General features: G+C 43.0%; 1 protein-coding gene across 16 annotated transcripts in view; it reads right to left on the bottom strand.

Moving 5' to 3' along the window:
• Nucleotides 1-994: 994 nt before the first annotated feature.
• GPHN (gephyrin) overlaps nucleotides 995-15,906 on the bottom strand; it is a 383,133-nt gene continuing 368,221 nt past the window's right edge. For all 16 annotated transcript variants that reach the window (XM_088465315.1, XM_088465310.1, XM_088465314.1 and 13 more), the window contains 3 exons: nucleotides 10,115-10,218; nucleotides 6,844-6,940; nucleotides 995-1,597 (listed from right to left, as the gene is read on the bottom strand). In XM_088465315.1, the coding sequence (XP_088321441.1) occupies nucleotides 1,464-1,597; nucleotides 6,844-6,940; nucleotides 10,115-10,218 (335 nt within the window). In that variant the 3' untranslated portion in view covers nucleotides 995-1,463. The remainder of the gene's footprint in view (nucleotides 1,598-6,843; nucleotides 6,941-10,114; nucleotides 10,219-15,906) is intronic.

Genomic DNA, 15,906 nt, shown 5'->3' with positions numbered 1-15,906 from the left:
ACTATTGGGAGGAACGTCCGTGTGCGTATTTGCACGAAGAGGAAATGTTGCAGCATCTGTGGGCCGTGTCTACACCAATCACACTACATAACAAAGGGAGAACCCTAACCAGTCTGATTGTCCTTATTATCTCCTACATCCATGGGCTTCTCAACTTGGTATAGTTGCTTTACCCAGGTAGAACTAAAGAACATCCCGTTGAGGAGCTGTTCTTTATTCTTATATTGCTCCTGTAAATCAACATAAATTAGAGTCTACTTTTTCCGGTGACCGCGAAGGAGCTGCCTCATTGTACTATTTAATTTTCTTTTCAACATCAACTTCGAAGACCAATCCAACTTAACGCTTGTGCAGATTCTCCTCCTGTTAACGAGAAGACCTGGTTTAGAACAACCCCTGTGGCTTCACCTGTTCTCCAACCACTCTTCCAGGAAATTTAAATAAAGAAAGAAAACATGCCTTCCACCAAAACATGACACAAGCATTGTGGGTACATGAACTCATCGCAATTTTTGCAAAACAGAATCAAATTTTTTTCCTCTTATGACAGAATTAAAATATATTACAAAAAAAACAGATTTTACTATTTTTTTTTTAAATAATGATCAAGGATTTAATTTATCTTGTTTCAATATCATTACAGAAAATGTTATGGTACAGAGTTCTTCAATATTCTCTTTGCTTTTTTTTTTCTCCACATGAATGCTGGTACACTGTAATCTGTACAAGATCAGTTTTTGATTTATTTTTTTTTTCTGTACATTTTTTTTTTAATGTATTGGTTAAAAAGGCTGTCAGCACTTAAGGAAGCAATTTTTTTTTTTTTTCAAAGAAAAGGTATTCAGTTACTGCCCAATAGTACTGAGCGTAGTGACGGCCAGGACGTATTCTCCTCTTTGTTAAGAAGACGGGAAGTCTTTATCCAGGGCCCAACCACTTTGCTGTTGGCACTGTGCACATCAACACGTTATACAAGATAAAGAACAAGCAGAGCTCTCTTGTGAAGCGTTTATGAAGCATACTGATAAGGGAAATAGCAGTGTTATCTAAGCTAGTATAAATTAAGCAGACAGCCTTGTTTAAGAGCTTAAGTATTTGTACTTTAAGGATGAGAGAAACACAACTTTTGCAGGCATCTACTGCTGTCTACTAAAAGCTACCGCTATTAGACCTAGCATTATAACACACAAAGCAATTGCAATGAAGGAAAAGTTGCCTTATAATCAGAATAAGGTTTTATAACAGGTTTTTTTTTTTATTTAATTTTTTGAAAAAAAAAAAATGTAGGTTTTTTTTTTTCCTCGAAGTCATTTTTGTTTGTTGTTGTTGAAATTTTAGTTCAAGATGTTGACTACACTGATCAACTTTATCCAAATCATAAAAACTAGCTGTGCCGTTGCATATTACAGGATACAGTCAATGATATGTGGACATGCATCAAAGCTTCTCTCTTGCGGTTGCCATCATAGCCGTCCGATGACCATGACGTCCACCACCTCTCCCTTGTGAAGTTCCACATACTGCTCTGTCTTTGGAGGTAGCATCAACAGTCCATTGGCACTGCGCATACTCATCAGGCGACTGCTCATCTGATTACCTGCGTGCAATGCAGAAGACATTGACATCAGTTCCTAAACTGTGCAACAATTTAAACCAAATTTTTTTTTAAAAATTATGCAAAATAGAATAGTAAAAACAAAATTATTTAATGTATATATATTTAAAAAAAAATGATCAATAGGAAAAAAAAAATGTGAAAAAATAAAAAAGGGATGCGTTAAAAAATAATAAAATGTGGTGATCCCTTGTATAGGGAAAAAGAACGTTTTTTGCTGGAGATGAGGCGTTTCATCCTTTAACAGACTCTTTAGTTGAATGTACGGAGAGATTTAGTATACCACTTACAGTATAATAAACACTAATAGGGCAAAAATTATGAAGCAGCGTCTTTTGTAAACCACCACTTCTCACTGGTTTGGAGCTGAAACTGAATGCTAGTGCCGCTTTCAATTTTCAGATCCAACCTGCCAAGAAGAAGTGACATACAAAAGAACCGTGATTTGCCAGCTTTTGTGTAGAGTTTTTATCCTACTTCCCGACAGTGGACAAAACGCAGGAGGAATCTGCCAACTTGCACAATTTCCTGTGCTTTGAGTATACTGGGCCCGTGAGCCTGCCACAGGCCAACTACACTTGCTAATGCAGTAGTTATAATGAGCGGGGGGGAGCGTGCCATGTTGGCGTGTGCTCCGGCACTCACTACGCATGTCATTGACAGACATTTTACACAATTATATATAATATAGATATTTCACTAATGTTTCATCCTTATGAATATCATCAATGAAAGCGCAAGCAACATTAAACTATTTTGCAATATTACAGGTTGATAGTTAAATATCAAAACAGAAAAGTTATTAAAAAAAATATATATATTTTTCATCTAAAAAGTAACCTTACTTGGCTGAAACATTAGGGTTTCCGGTACTAATTGTAAACCTTTACCTTCAAGTATTTTCCCATAATGTGTGCCTCTGACAATTACAGATATAGTACATTCTTTCATGGTCTTGGGCAGTGTTTCTCAACTCCAGTCCTTAGGGACCCTCAACAGTGCATGTTTAACAGGTCTCCTCAGTATCACAAGTGATATAATTGGCACCACCTGGGGAACTTTTAATATGTGTCAGTCAGTAATAAATATACCCATGCACCAACTAGGAGATCTGGAAAACATGTGCTGTTGGGGGTCCCCAAGGACTGGAGTTGGAAAACACGGGTCTAGGCTTTGACATTTCGGATTGAACATTTTCGGATTGATACAGAGTTGTGTATTCAGACAAATCTTTTGCGACTGGTGTAAAATGTATCTGAAATCTAAAACTATCGCTTTGGTGAATCCCTAATCTGGGCTCCTTTAATGTTGGACTTTATGCTATTTCTTTTGTGTAAGACAGTATTTCTGCACTGTGCATGCATGGAAGGCTGGTGTGCAGATATACAGGACGATGATCCTCAGTACTATTTAGCAGCTCCTGAGTGTGTATTGACTTCCCCACATATTCACGCCCGTCTATTCGCATTACTTAATTGACAATTCTATTACTGCAGGATAGAAGACTCTCATTTCCTTTTTAAAGCTATAAACTACAGATATGGAGGTGTTTGTATTTCATTATATTTTATATGGAAAATGAGACTTGGTAACTGTCAGGGTAATATTGTCTCTGGCGTATCAGAGGTGGTATACATTATTAGAGTTTGTATAAATAGTGAAATGCAACCTCAGCATTTACCACAAACACTAACCTCAGTGTACAAACATGTATGCCTGACACAGAACTGGCCCAAACATTACTGTATTAAACTGAAGCATCTTGAGATGCATCTGATGTAACATACTGCATACTGTACAGATAAGAATGCAGGTAGTGATACAGGTAAGAAAACAGGAAAGGAGAGAGGTAACAATGCAGGTAAGGATAGAGGTGAGGATGCAAGTAAGTTTGCAGGTGAAGATACAGGTAAGCATACAGGTAAAAATGCAGATAAGGATACAGGTAAGGATGCAGGTACTGTAAGGATATTGGTAAAGATGCAGTTAATGATACAGATACTGTAAGGATACAGGTAAGGATATAGGTAAGAATGTAGCTATGGATGCAGGTACTGTAAGGATATAGGAAAGGATACATATACTGTAAGGATATGGGTAAGGAATACGGGTAAGGAAGCAGGTAAGGATACAGATACTGTAAGGATGCAGGTAAGGATCTAGGTACGGATACAGATACTGTAAGGATACGGGGTAAGGATATAGGTAAGGATACATATACTGTAAGGATATGGGGTAAGGAATACGGGTAAGGATACAGATACTGTAAGGATACGGGTTATGAATACAGGTAAGGATACAGATACTGTAAGGATACGGGTAAGGATGCAGATAAGGATACAGGTACTGTAAACATACAGGTAAGGAAACAGATAAGAATACAGGTAAGGATATAGGTAAGAATGTAGCTATGGATACAGGTACAGTAAGGATGCAGGTAAGGATACAGATACTGTAAGGATACAGCTATGGATGCAGGTACTGATAGGAATACAGGTAAGGAAACAGATAAGAATACAGGTAAGAATGTAGCTATGGATGCAGGTAAGGATACAGATACTGTAAGGATACGGGTAAGGAATACAGGTAAGGATACAGATACTGTAAGGAATACAGGTAAGGATACGGGTAAGGATACAGATACTGTAAGGATACGGGTAAGGAATACAGGTAAGGATACAGATACTGTAAGGAATACAGGTAAGGATACGGGTAAGGATACAGATACTGTAAGGATACGGGTAAGGAATACAGGTATGGATATAGGTAAGGATACAGATACTGTAAGGAATACGGGTAAGGATACAGATACTATAAGGACAAGGGTAAGTATACGGGTAAGGATATAGGTAAGAATGTAGCTATGGATGCAGGTACTGTAGGAATACAGGTAAGGATATAGGTAAGGATGCAGCTAAGAATGCAGATAAGGATGCAGGTAAGGATACAGATAGTGTAAGGATACGGGTAAGGAATACAGGTAAGGATATAGGGTAAGGATACAGATACTGTAAGGATTACAGGTAAGGAATATGGGTAAGAATACAGATAATGTAAGGATACAGGTAAGGAATACAGGTAAGGATATAGGTAAGGATACAGATACTGTAAGGATTACAGGTAAGGAATATGGGTAAGAATACAGATAATGTAAGGATACAGGTAAGGAATACAGGTATGGATATAGGTAAGGATACAGATACTGTAAGGAATACGGGTAAGGATACAGATACTATAAGGACAAGGGTAAGTATACGGGTAAGGATATAGGTAAGAATGTAGCTATGGATGCAGGTACTGTAAGGATTACAGGTAAGGAATATGGGTAAGAATACAGATAATGTAAGGATACAGGTAAGGAATACAGGTAAGGATATAGGTAAGGATACAGATACTGTAAGGAATACAGGTAAGGAATATGGGTAAGGATACAGATACCGTAAGGATACGGGTAAGGAACACAGGTAAGGATGCGGGTAAGGATACAGACACTGTAAGGATACGGGTAAGGAATACAGGTAAGGATAAGGATACAGATACTGTAAGGATACGGGTAAGGATACTGATACTGTAAGGATATGGGTAAGGAATACAGGTAAGGGTACAGGTAAGGATACGGGTAAGGAATACAGGTAAGGATGCAGGTACTGTAAGGATACGGGTAAGGAATACAGGTAAGGATGCAGATACTGTAAGGATACAGGTAAGGAATACAGGTAAGGATACAGGCAAGGATGCAGGTACTGTAAGGAAGCAGGTAAGGGATACAGGTAAGGATGCAGGTACTGTAAGGATACGGGTAAGGAATACAGGTAAGGATGCAGGTACTGTAAGGAAGCAGGTAAGGATACAGATACTGTAAGGAATACAGGTAAGGAATATGGGTAAGGATACAGATACCGTAAGGATACGGGTAAGGAACACAGGTAAGGATACAGGTAAGGATACAGACACTGTAAGGATACGGGTAAGGAATACAGGTAAGGATAAGGATACAGATACTGTAAGGATACGGGTAAGGAATACAGGTAAGGGTACAGGTAAGGATGCAGGTACTGTAAGGATACGGGTAAGGAATACAGGTAAGGATACAGGTAAGGATGCAGGTAAGGATGCAGGTACTGTAAGGAAGCAGGTAAGGAATACAGGTAAGGATGCAGGTACTGTAAGGATACGGGTAAGGAATACAGGTAAGGATATAGGTAAGGATGCAGGTACTGTAAGGAAGCAGGTAAGGGATACAGGTAAGGATGCAGGTACTGTAAGGATACGGGTAAGGAATACAGGTAAGGATACAGGTAAGGATGCAGGCACTGTAAGGAAGCAGGTAAGGATACAGATACTGTAAGGATACGGGTAAGGAACACAGGTAAGGATACGGGTAAGGACCACAGGTAAGGATGCAGGTACTGTAAAGAAGCAGGTAAGGATGCTATACATTTTTTTAGTATGTCTTCCCTACTCGATATGAGCACACACCTGCCCACCTTATAAGATGACCCTTAGGGCTTACTTCTGAGTCGGGATCAATGCCGATATATATTCAATGAAAACTGTCAATGTTTTTCAGCTGCACATGCGTCTAAGTAGCAAATAAATGGCACAGCGCATGTGTCCCGGGTGTGTGCACGCACAGAGGCGCAGCTGCACTTCAAATTCAAAGAGTCTGAAATGTATTGTATAATGTATTGAGCGTTCCTGGGAGGTGACTATTCAGACGTGTGAAGATGGTCTGTCTTGTGGGCGTGTCATGGGAGCGCCGTGGGCGTGTCGCTGAAGTGCTTGCGAAAGCAGGTGCTCAATCGCTCACATTGGAGCCCGTACACTGACGGAGATTCTGCACACGAGGACAGGGGCTTATACTGGCATTACTATAAGGGACAGCAGCCAGAGAGGCAGACACGGCTGTCTCCATTTGTAAATCAGGCCATTAACATCCACACTTCCTCCTTCAGGAAGGTCTGCTATGTACAGAATGTGCAGCCTGGGCGAGGGGTGAGGGACTGGGAATCAATCACCGCACAGAAGGAAATGTATCACTATTGCTGGACCTGTGTGCCCTGTACCATATAACCAGATAGTGCCAGGCAGCAATCCACAGCTAATGGCACACAGGAACTCTGTACTTATCTATGGGCACCGCGTCAGATTAGCTATACTTGCATCCGTTGAAGGGAGCGTCTGCCAATCCAAATCCCCACCAAAGTACCTAACGTAGGAGCACTGACCTGTACTTTGTGCCCAAGGCAGTGGCTCTTGGTGATGCCATGTTAGTATGCAGCGATGGTACTCTGGGCGCGGATCCAACTTTACATCACATGATAACTGGAATACAGAACAGGCTTCAGGGCACAGCACAAATAGCCACGGGTATGTCACATGCGGCATTACTCCTGCTCACCACTCGTTCATATAACTGCACCTCATGCACACTGCGTTGCTGTTATAAACATTACATTTATGCCGGCTGAACCCTTTTAAAATTGCATTTTGCTTTCTTCTGCCACCCTGTTGTTTTCTGCCCCCCCCCCAATCAAGACGTCCACCATTATAAAATTGCTAAAATTACAGTTTCTAGAAGTGGAGATGTTGCCCATAGCAACCAGTCAGATTCTACCTATTATCTTCTAGAAGGTGCTAGATAGATGTTAAGTAGAATCTGATTGGTTGCTGTAGGAAACATTTACACTTTTAAAAACTCTCAGTTTAGTAAATATATACCCTAATATCCATGGCTGCACCAGGTGAATTGTTGTTTCCATTATCTTCTGTCCTTTCTTTTTTCTTTCTTATGCCATGTACACATTATACTATTATCGTGCCGATCAGCCAGAGGCGTCACAACGGGTGGTGACACCCAGTGAGGCACCGGCAGAACCCTCGTGCGCATCGCTTCATGCTGGGAACCTCCCGGTCTCTTCCAGCACAGTCTGGATGACTCATCCCATCGCCGCTGCAGCTGTAGAATTTTCGTGTCATCCCCTCGGTGACACCACTGCGATCAGCTGATAATTGTATTAGAGTGGTATCCAATTGGCTAATTACTGGTCGAAGGCAATTCAATTAGCGGGGCTAGCTTCAGGAGCTGCAAGGAAAAGTCTGTGAGAAAAATGCCCTATCGGGGGTTTAACACACGTGGAAACTTCAGACATACTGCAGTTTACGTACTGTAACTAGGGATGTGCAGGCTCGGATTAGTTTCGGATTTTCCCGCCAAATTCAGATTTTTCCCGCCAAAAATCGGGTCTCAGAAAGAGGCAAAACGTCATTTTCATGGACAAACATCATCTTCTATGGACTTTTGTCCAGGAATGATGATGTTTGTCCATGAAAGATGAGACTGCGATCCCGTACACAAGGAATATGGCTCCGGTGTCTCAATTTCTTACAGCCATTCTGCAGGACTCACTCGGGACTGCGACAATCAGATCATCTGCGAGCAATGCTGCGTCTTTGGACGCAGATGTGGCAACATTTTACGCCAATTCTTGGATTTGCAAAAACTGCAGGTGGGCGTCTCAATACATCTTACGGTGGCGGCAATATTTGCGCATATTAGCTGTGTACAGATATGCAGTGGCGGCATTAGCGAAAAATAGAAAATTCGGAATCAGTCCCTATGGGGCCATATTCAATTAGTTTCGCACCCGCGATACTTTTTTGCATGCCGGACTTTTCGCCTACATCACGTGTTTTTCATGCGGAAAAGTATCGGGTGCGCCCCCGCTATTCGCCGTGTTTAATTCCAAAAGACGCGAAAATGCGTCCTGGCAAAACTCAGACAGGTGAAAAGTGCTGTCAAAAATGGGGAAATCAGCCTGACACCCCCCAAAAGATGCACTAACATTGGGGATCAATAAAGATGTCCCCGATTAGCCCTACTGAAGCTATTTGGGGTACTTCGGTTGTGACAATTGCCTCTATATAGTGTCTTTGCACAAGTGGTGAAGAATAGCATTAAGCAGTGTTTTTTTGGAGAAAATAAGTAGTCCTGTCAAATTTGGGGTACTTGAAAATGGGTGCTAGCATGGTTTAAAATCGCTAAAGTGAAGTTTTCAGTGATGCCAAAAACACAACTTCAGTAAACACCTGCAATAAAAAAACACCTCCCCCATACTTGCAGACCCCCCAAAAGTCTATTTCACTACTTTTTACTTTTTATTTTTTTCAAAGTCAGTTTTTGGGGAGTCCCTCATTTTTTTTTGATGCAGTTATCCTTCTGGGGCTGTCCCAAGGGTGCAGAGTGGTTTCCGTACCTTTGCACCCCAAAAACGCAATTCTGCACTTTTTTCCGCCTGCTACTCATAGGCAAAACTTTTTCGCCTATTACACTTCACTGACTTTCTGCGTATGCGAAAAGTCTTTGCAGTTGAATACGGCGAAAAGTATTCGCCTGGCGTAATGACGTCATCCCTGATACTTTTTCGTGGTTTGTGGCTCTTCGCCGCTAATTGAATACGGCCCTAAGTTGTAACTTGAATGATAATTTTACTGACATGTGCAAGCTTCATAGCCTTAGTAATAAATGGTGGGTTTTCAAATTGATACAGCCATTTTATGTAACTTCATACAGTGATGCAGCCACTTTATTTAATGTTACAGTGATGTAATCGTTTTATGTAATGCTACACAATGATACAGACATTTTTTGTAACTTTGCATATTGATGCAGACATTTTTTGCAACTTTACATGGAGAAGCAGCCATTTTAGGTAATTTCAGTGACAGAGCAATTTTATATAACTTTACACAGTAATGCAGCTATTTTATGTAATGTTACACAGAGATGCAGCCTTTTTATGTAATGTTACGCAGTGATACAGCTTCACATGGAGAAGCAGCCATTTTATGTAGCCTCACTCAGCGAGGCAGCCATTTTATGTAATTTCACACAGTGACAGAGCAACTTTATGTAATGTCACACAGTAATGCAGCCATGTTATGTAACTTCACAAAATCATGCAGTCATTTCATGTAACCTCACACAGTGATACAGCCATTTTATGTAACCTCACACAGTAAAGTGGCCATTTTATATAACTTCACACAGCGATGCAGCCATTTTATGTAACTTCACACAGCGATGCAGCCATTTTATGTAACTTCTATGTAATTTTATGTAACTTCAAACAGCCATTATATGTAACCTCACACAGTGTCAGAGCAATTTTATGTTATGTCATACTGTGATATCACGCAGCAATGTTATGTAACTTCACACAGGGATGCAGCCATTTTATGTAACCTCACACGCTGACACAGCCATTTTATATGACAGCAGAGTTGTGAATATACATAATAATGTAATCATATTCCATGAGCACATAGCAAACCATAAAATTATAATGCATTGTAATTTCAAAAGCATGTTATTGTTATGGATATGTGACATTTTATTTTAACAAGAAGCGGGCTTATATCTCAAAGTGTAGTATAAACCAACAGTACTATGAATACTGCCTGCTCTCTACTACGGAGTGTGGCAGTGGCTGTAAATACCCTGGCTTTGATGATTGTAGGTCTTGGATCCAGAATGCCCTGCATCTTTCTTAGTGCTGGTACGACAAAAAGATTACAGGTAACTACTGCTGACACAGGGTTGCCTGTAAAGAAGGGAGAGAAAATAAACTTAATCAGGATTTAGCTGTCAGCATAAAAGGATAAATCATGCTAGAACGCTTTCTGGCATTAAATCATTAATCCATCTTGGATTTTACAAGGCAGATAAATAGATTTTCCTTTAACCTTGTTATTGGATAACACATGGGGACATTTCTCCCATAACAAGAGTATCTTGCCTCAAGTGGCATCCTCTAGAGGGCGGCAGAGGGGGCAATTATTTGACCGGTTTAGGGCCGATTAGGTGTGAAAAATCGCGATTGGCAAAAGGCGTTCGCTAATGCGAAGTTTTCGCCTCGTTCCCCCGTTTTTCGCCCTATTCAATTGCAAAACACTCAAAAACGCATATGAGCCAAAACTGCGTATGGCGAAACTACCTAATAAAAGTATTTTGGGTTCTTAAATTGAGTCAAATGGCTGTTGTGTGGAAAAATGATATAAAGCAATTTCTTTTGGAAATAATAATAGTTGTAGTTAAATTGGGGGTACATTAAAATGGGTACTAGTATAAATTTATGGCTATAAAGTACAGTTTTTAAAAATGTTAAAAATACACCTGCTGCAGTAACCTGCAAACCTAAAATCACCTGTCCCATCCATACAAACCCCCAACATACCTGACCCAGTACTTTATACCAATTTTCCAACACTTTTTACATTTTCACCCCAAAAATGACATGTTATTATTAGGGGGAATTAAGCCAATTTGATTTTTTTTTGCCTAATTAGTCATTAGGGGGGTGTGTCCAAAGGGTTCTGAACCAAGGGCCAGATTCACTGCCCTGCGTATGCAATAGCAATTACACAGGCAGTTCAACTGCGATAGTATCCTAATCCATTGCGGTCGCAATGCCCTCACAGCACTACATAAGGGCGCCCACTTTACCTTACACATATCCGTAATGCTTAGCAAAACTGCGAAACCATCGGTACAATCGCAGTCTCACACACACTTGCACAAGCTCTGACCTTACTCAAGAATTGCTAACAACCACACACGCTATGAGACCTCAGGCTGTGTAGGCCATCGCAGTGGCTAATTTATGCACGCCCCTGCAACGGCGTTGAAACGCACTGGCACATCTGGGTTCGCCCGACCACCCCCAATCACCACCCACAAATGGCACTTCCTGTCAATCACTTTGTGATGGGTCAGCGTAGTCACTGCAATCGCAGTCTCGATTGCAATAGCTAGTTTACGCTCGCGCACAGCGATGCATACGCATGCACAGAACGCAACAATCGGCCGACTGCATGCGTAATCGCAGTTGTGCACAGTAGTGAATAAGTCCCCAAGTCCCCATTTTGCCGAAAATAGGGATTCTGCTAATTTTTTCACCTGCCCCTGAGGTGGTGAAAACTTTTTGAGGGTTTCTGCACGTGCGAAAACTCCTGGAATTGAATAGCGCGATATGCAGCTATGCGCAGGAAGATCGCATTGGCGAACGCTTTTTATCAGACGCAACTTTTCGCACCTATTTGCACTCAGCCCTTAATTGCAAACATTTTACATTTTTAACAAACAACAAATATTCAATTAGCAGTGATAGCTGCAAGCTGCTGTTATTACATTTGTTTATCTGGCATCTAACTACCACCAGCATTGCAGATTTCACCACAGAGGTGCGTAGGAAAATCTGCAATGTTGGCGTACCGTGATCGGTAAGCTTCCCCGCCCCCAGCAATGTATGCCTAGAGTAAGTTACATTCATGACGGATGTATGTGGACTGAAATCTGCATAGGCAAATGCAGGGGGGGTTTCCGTCTGCCTGGAAACCCCCCTCCCCAGCCCACACCATGACCACAATAGAAATAGTAATATAATAGAATGTCACTAATGCTGCATGTTCTTCTCAGTATCACAAATGAAATAATTAGCACCACCTGTGGATCTTTTAACATGTATCAGCCAGTAATAAATAACCTGTGCACCAACTAGGAGATCTGGAAAATATGCACTGTACTGGTGCATACACACGGTCAGATTTTTCTTCAGATCTGAACTATAACGATTCAAAAAATCGTTCATATCTGAAGGAAAATCTGACATATCTGTCAGATGAACGATTTGAACGGTGCGCGTTCCCGATGGTCAGATAACGATATCTGACATCTGATGCGTTTGCAGTCAGACTTGGACGATTCCATTCATTTTAATGCAGTCAAAAATATTTCAATCGTTCAAATCTTTGGTAAAATTGTTCAAATCGTTCATCTAACAGATCTAACAAATCTGACCGTGTGTATGCTCCATTAGGGATGCACTGCTATAGAGCCCAATATGTACATATATGTCCAGGGCAGTGCTAGGTCCTTCTGCTGCTCCTCCAGGCTCCCGGACTTGCTCCAATAGTCTGGAATGGTGCCCACATCTAAAATAAATACATTCAGCTGAAGCAGGGTGGCCCTACTGACGCATCTAATCAGAGGCGGATTTAGACCTTATGGGGCCCTAAGCAAGACACCGATTTGGGGCCCCCCCTTCCTCAGACAATCCATAACTGTTTCCTGACATTATTTGTCGTTTTTTTCCCCTTATATTCAACTTTTTAAAACTTTATCAGTTCACGACTATTCTGCCAAAATCAGGACAGTTGGGAGCAGCAATGGCTCCTACCCTCTTGCATGAGGGTGGCTGCCACTGTTGCTGGTCCAATCGGCCAGGTCCCGGCGCCTGCACAATGGAACTGGCAGGCGCTGGGACCGGCGCATGCGCACTTGGGCATAACATCGGCTTCTAGGGACTGCATCGACTGCAGCCCCTAGAAGCCGTGTAGGGCTACCCAAAAGGCAGAGCAGCGAAGCGACTCTCTACAAATTGCAGTCCAGACTGGTGTAAAGGTAGGGAGAAGTTGGGTTAGAGCTGGGGTTAGAGGACAGTAAGGGCAGTCAGCAGTTGCCACAGTGCAGGGAAGCAAGGAGGGGGCTAGGGGCAGGCAGTGCTCAGGGTAGGGAAGGGGGCAAAGGTAGATATCAGCTGGCGCAGTACTGGGGGGCAAGGAGGGGGGTTAGGGGAAGGCAGCTATGGGGGTAGCTACCCCCTGGGGATAGTGAGGGATGGAGGGGGTAATGGTAGATTACAGCTGGCGCAGTACTGGGGGGCAAGGAGGGGGTTAGGGGAAGGCAGCTATGGGGGTAGCTACCCCTGGGGATAGTGAGGGATGGAGGGGGTAATGGTAGATTACAGCTGGGGCAGTACTGGGGGGCAAGGAGGGGGTTGGGAAAGGCAGTGCTAGGGATAGGGAATAATACCAACTCACCAAATAATGGCGATATAATCAGAGGGTGCCGCACCTTTGGGGGATCTGTATTTTATTTTGAGGGCACCTGGTCAAAAGGGGCGCAGAGAGCAGCGCCGGGCCTGGGGGAAGGGAGACGTGGCCTAACTGCGGGAGGTGTGGGGGAGTGGGGGCGTTCTGAATGATCACTCACCCCCCCATAGACATAGGAGACTGCTACGGCTGCTGCTCCCGTGGGCAGTCTCCCACTGCAGCCTAGCACACAGCAGAGCATGCTGGCTGGGCTGCTGTGAAGAGAGGGGGGGTAGCGCTGGACCTGGGCCCCCGCCGGGCCCCTTCAGCAAGCCCGCTCCCCCCCCTCTCGGTGTTCCTGCTGGTCAAGCTATTAAATCAGTGAGTGCGCCGGACCATGAAATAAATATATATATATATATATATATATATATACACACACACTGTATATTAAAACACTAACACATACACAGGATACACATACATACACACTATCACATGTACATATATACGTACACTAACACATACACAGATTAATACATACATAGTATACACTTACTAACACATACATAGTACACACTTATTAACATATACTGTATACACTATACATACATTTTTGAAGCTCCTGTAGGTTGCTAATGGGGGCGGACACCTTGCATTAGGCCCCGCCCCCTCACTATATCACTATGTAATGCCACGATTCGCGGGAGGATATGGGGGCGGGGCTTGTTGTATTGGCTCCACCCCCCACAGCGGGCAGTGTACAGGGCATCAGTCCATCAGAGTGGGGTTTGTAGGTACACAGAAAGCCCCCTGCGGCCGGCACCTCCTCCCCCTCCCCGCGCGGCCGGCACCCCCACTACCAATGGACTGGTCTGTAGTGATGGAAGCTACCCGACCACCCCCCCCATCCCCACCCCCCTTCGGCCGGCACCCGCCTCCCCCCTGACTGCTGAAGCACTGGAACGAGGCTTACCATATAATTTGGGCCACTCTCTAGATGCGCACCCCTTCTCCTTCTTGGAGCATCTTCTCGGCTCCTCTCCTCTCTCTCTCTCTGTGCGTGTGACATCACACGCAGCACACAGAGCAGGGGAGAGGAGAGAGAGCCAGAGCGGCACCCGGCAGCTGTCCAATGTGGTGACAGTCCGCCAGGGCTGGTAACGTATTATATATAGTTACTTATACATACATTATATGGCCCTGTAGGCGGGTCCTCTGGGACCCGCCGGGCCCTAGGCAGCTGCTTATGTTGCCTAGCGGTAAATCCGCTACTGCATCTAATGGCTCACTGTGATCACTGGTCCTGTATATGCTGGTGTTATTACACACAATACACTTTGTATGACGCTTATTAAAGCTGGTTAAGTACTAATTCTGCCCTCTTCATTGACAGGCCACACTCACTCTAAAATTAAGCATTTGGAAACCCCCCTCTGGATATCCTGCGTTTGCCACTGATCCGGGTAGTGCCTCCATATCTGCTATTATTGATGGATCGATTACGGTTACCTAGGAGAACACCAAGGTTATATGCTGCTATACAGCTAGTCACTGTGGCTCATATATATATATATATATATTATACCTCCCAAAAACAACACCGAAGAGCCTGATATTGAATAAATTGTTGGACATACAGGTCCAGGCGAGTGGATGGCCGCTGATGGCTTACCTTCTGAATGCACTAACAGTCCCCAGTGACTCCAAAATCTACTAGCAATTTGCTCCAAACGGTTGGACCGCAAACCTTTTGCAATCTACGTGTGTGGTTAAATTGGACTCTGAAGCCATTGCTTGATCTTAGTGACATTATTGTACGCTATGTGGGTACCACTGATCTGCAAAGTACCTTAAACTTACTTAATACTATAAACCCTGTACTTCAGTACTGATACAAATCTGGAAAATGGTGTCGCTTTATATAACTAGAAATTGTCACAGTATTGTCTCCTATAGGAGCAATCTCGCACCGCAATTCTTATCTGTGCTCCATTGCTGGAACACATCCTGACTGCTCTACTTTTACGCGTAAGAGGATTTCAGTCAGAAGATTTTGACTAAAGGTCTTGATGGAAGGCTTAAAGCTGCCAGAGCTTCAGGAACTCAGTGCGGCCACGTCAGGCCAAACAATAAAACATAAAATGGAAGCTGCCTTATATAAAAGAGCTAGAAATAGCAAAGACTAACAAAAATACAACATGAAAAGTAAAGATATTTGATGCATTTTTCCCTGTGCATGTTGGAAATTGTGCATTGGGCCTGATTCAGAGTCGCTCGTAAGCGGCCGCTCGTTCATTCCGACCGATGTTCGCACAACTGCGCATGCATACGGATTTTAAAACGCATGCGCGAACCAGTCATTGCGGCCGAAAATCGTGTGCTCGCTAAATAGCGAATGCCTGCTATTTGAGTGACAG

This window comes from Taudactylus pleione, unplaced genomic scaffold (genome assembly GCF_031769625.1).
Source record: "Taudactylus pleione unplaced genomic scaffold, aTauple2 ptg001956l, whole genome shotgun sequence".
Taxonomy (NCBI): domain Eukaryota; kingdom Metazoa; phylum Chordata; class Amphibia; order Anura; family Myobatrachidae; genus Taudactylus; species Taudactylus pleione.
The sequence above is the reverse complement of the archived record's forward strand: the minus strand, read 5'-3'. Positions and strand labels throughout refer to the sequence as shown.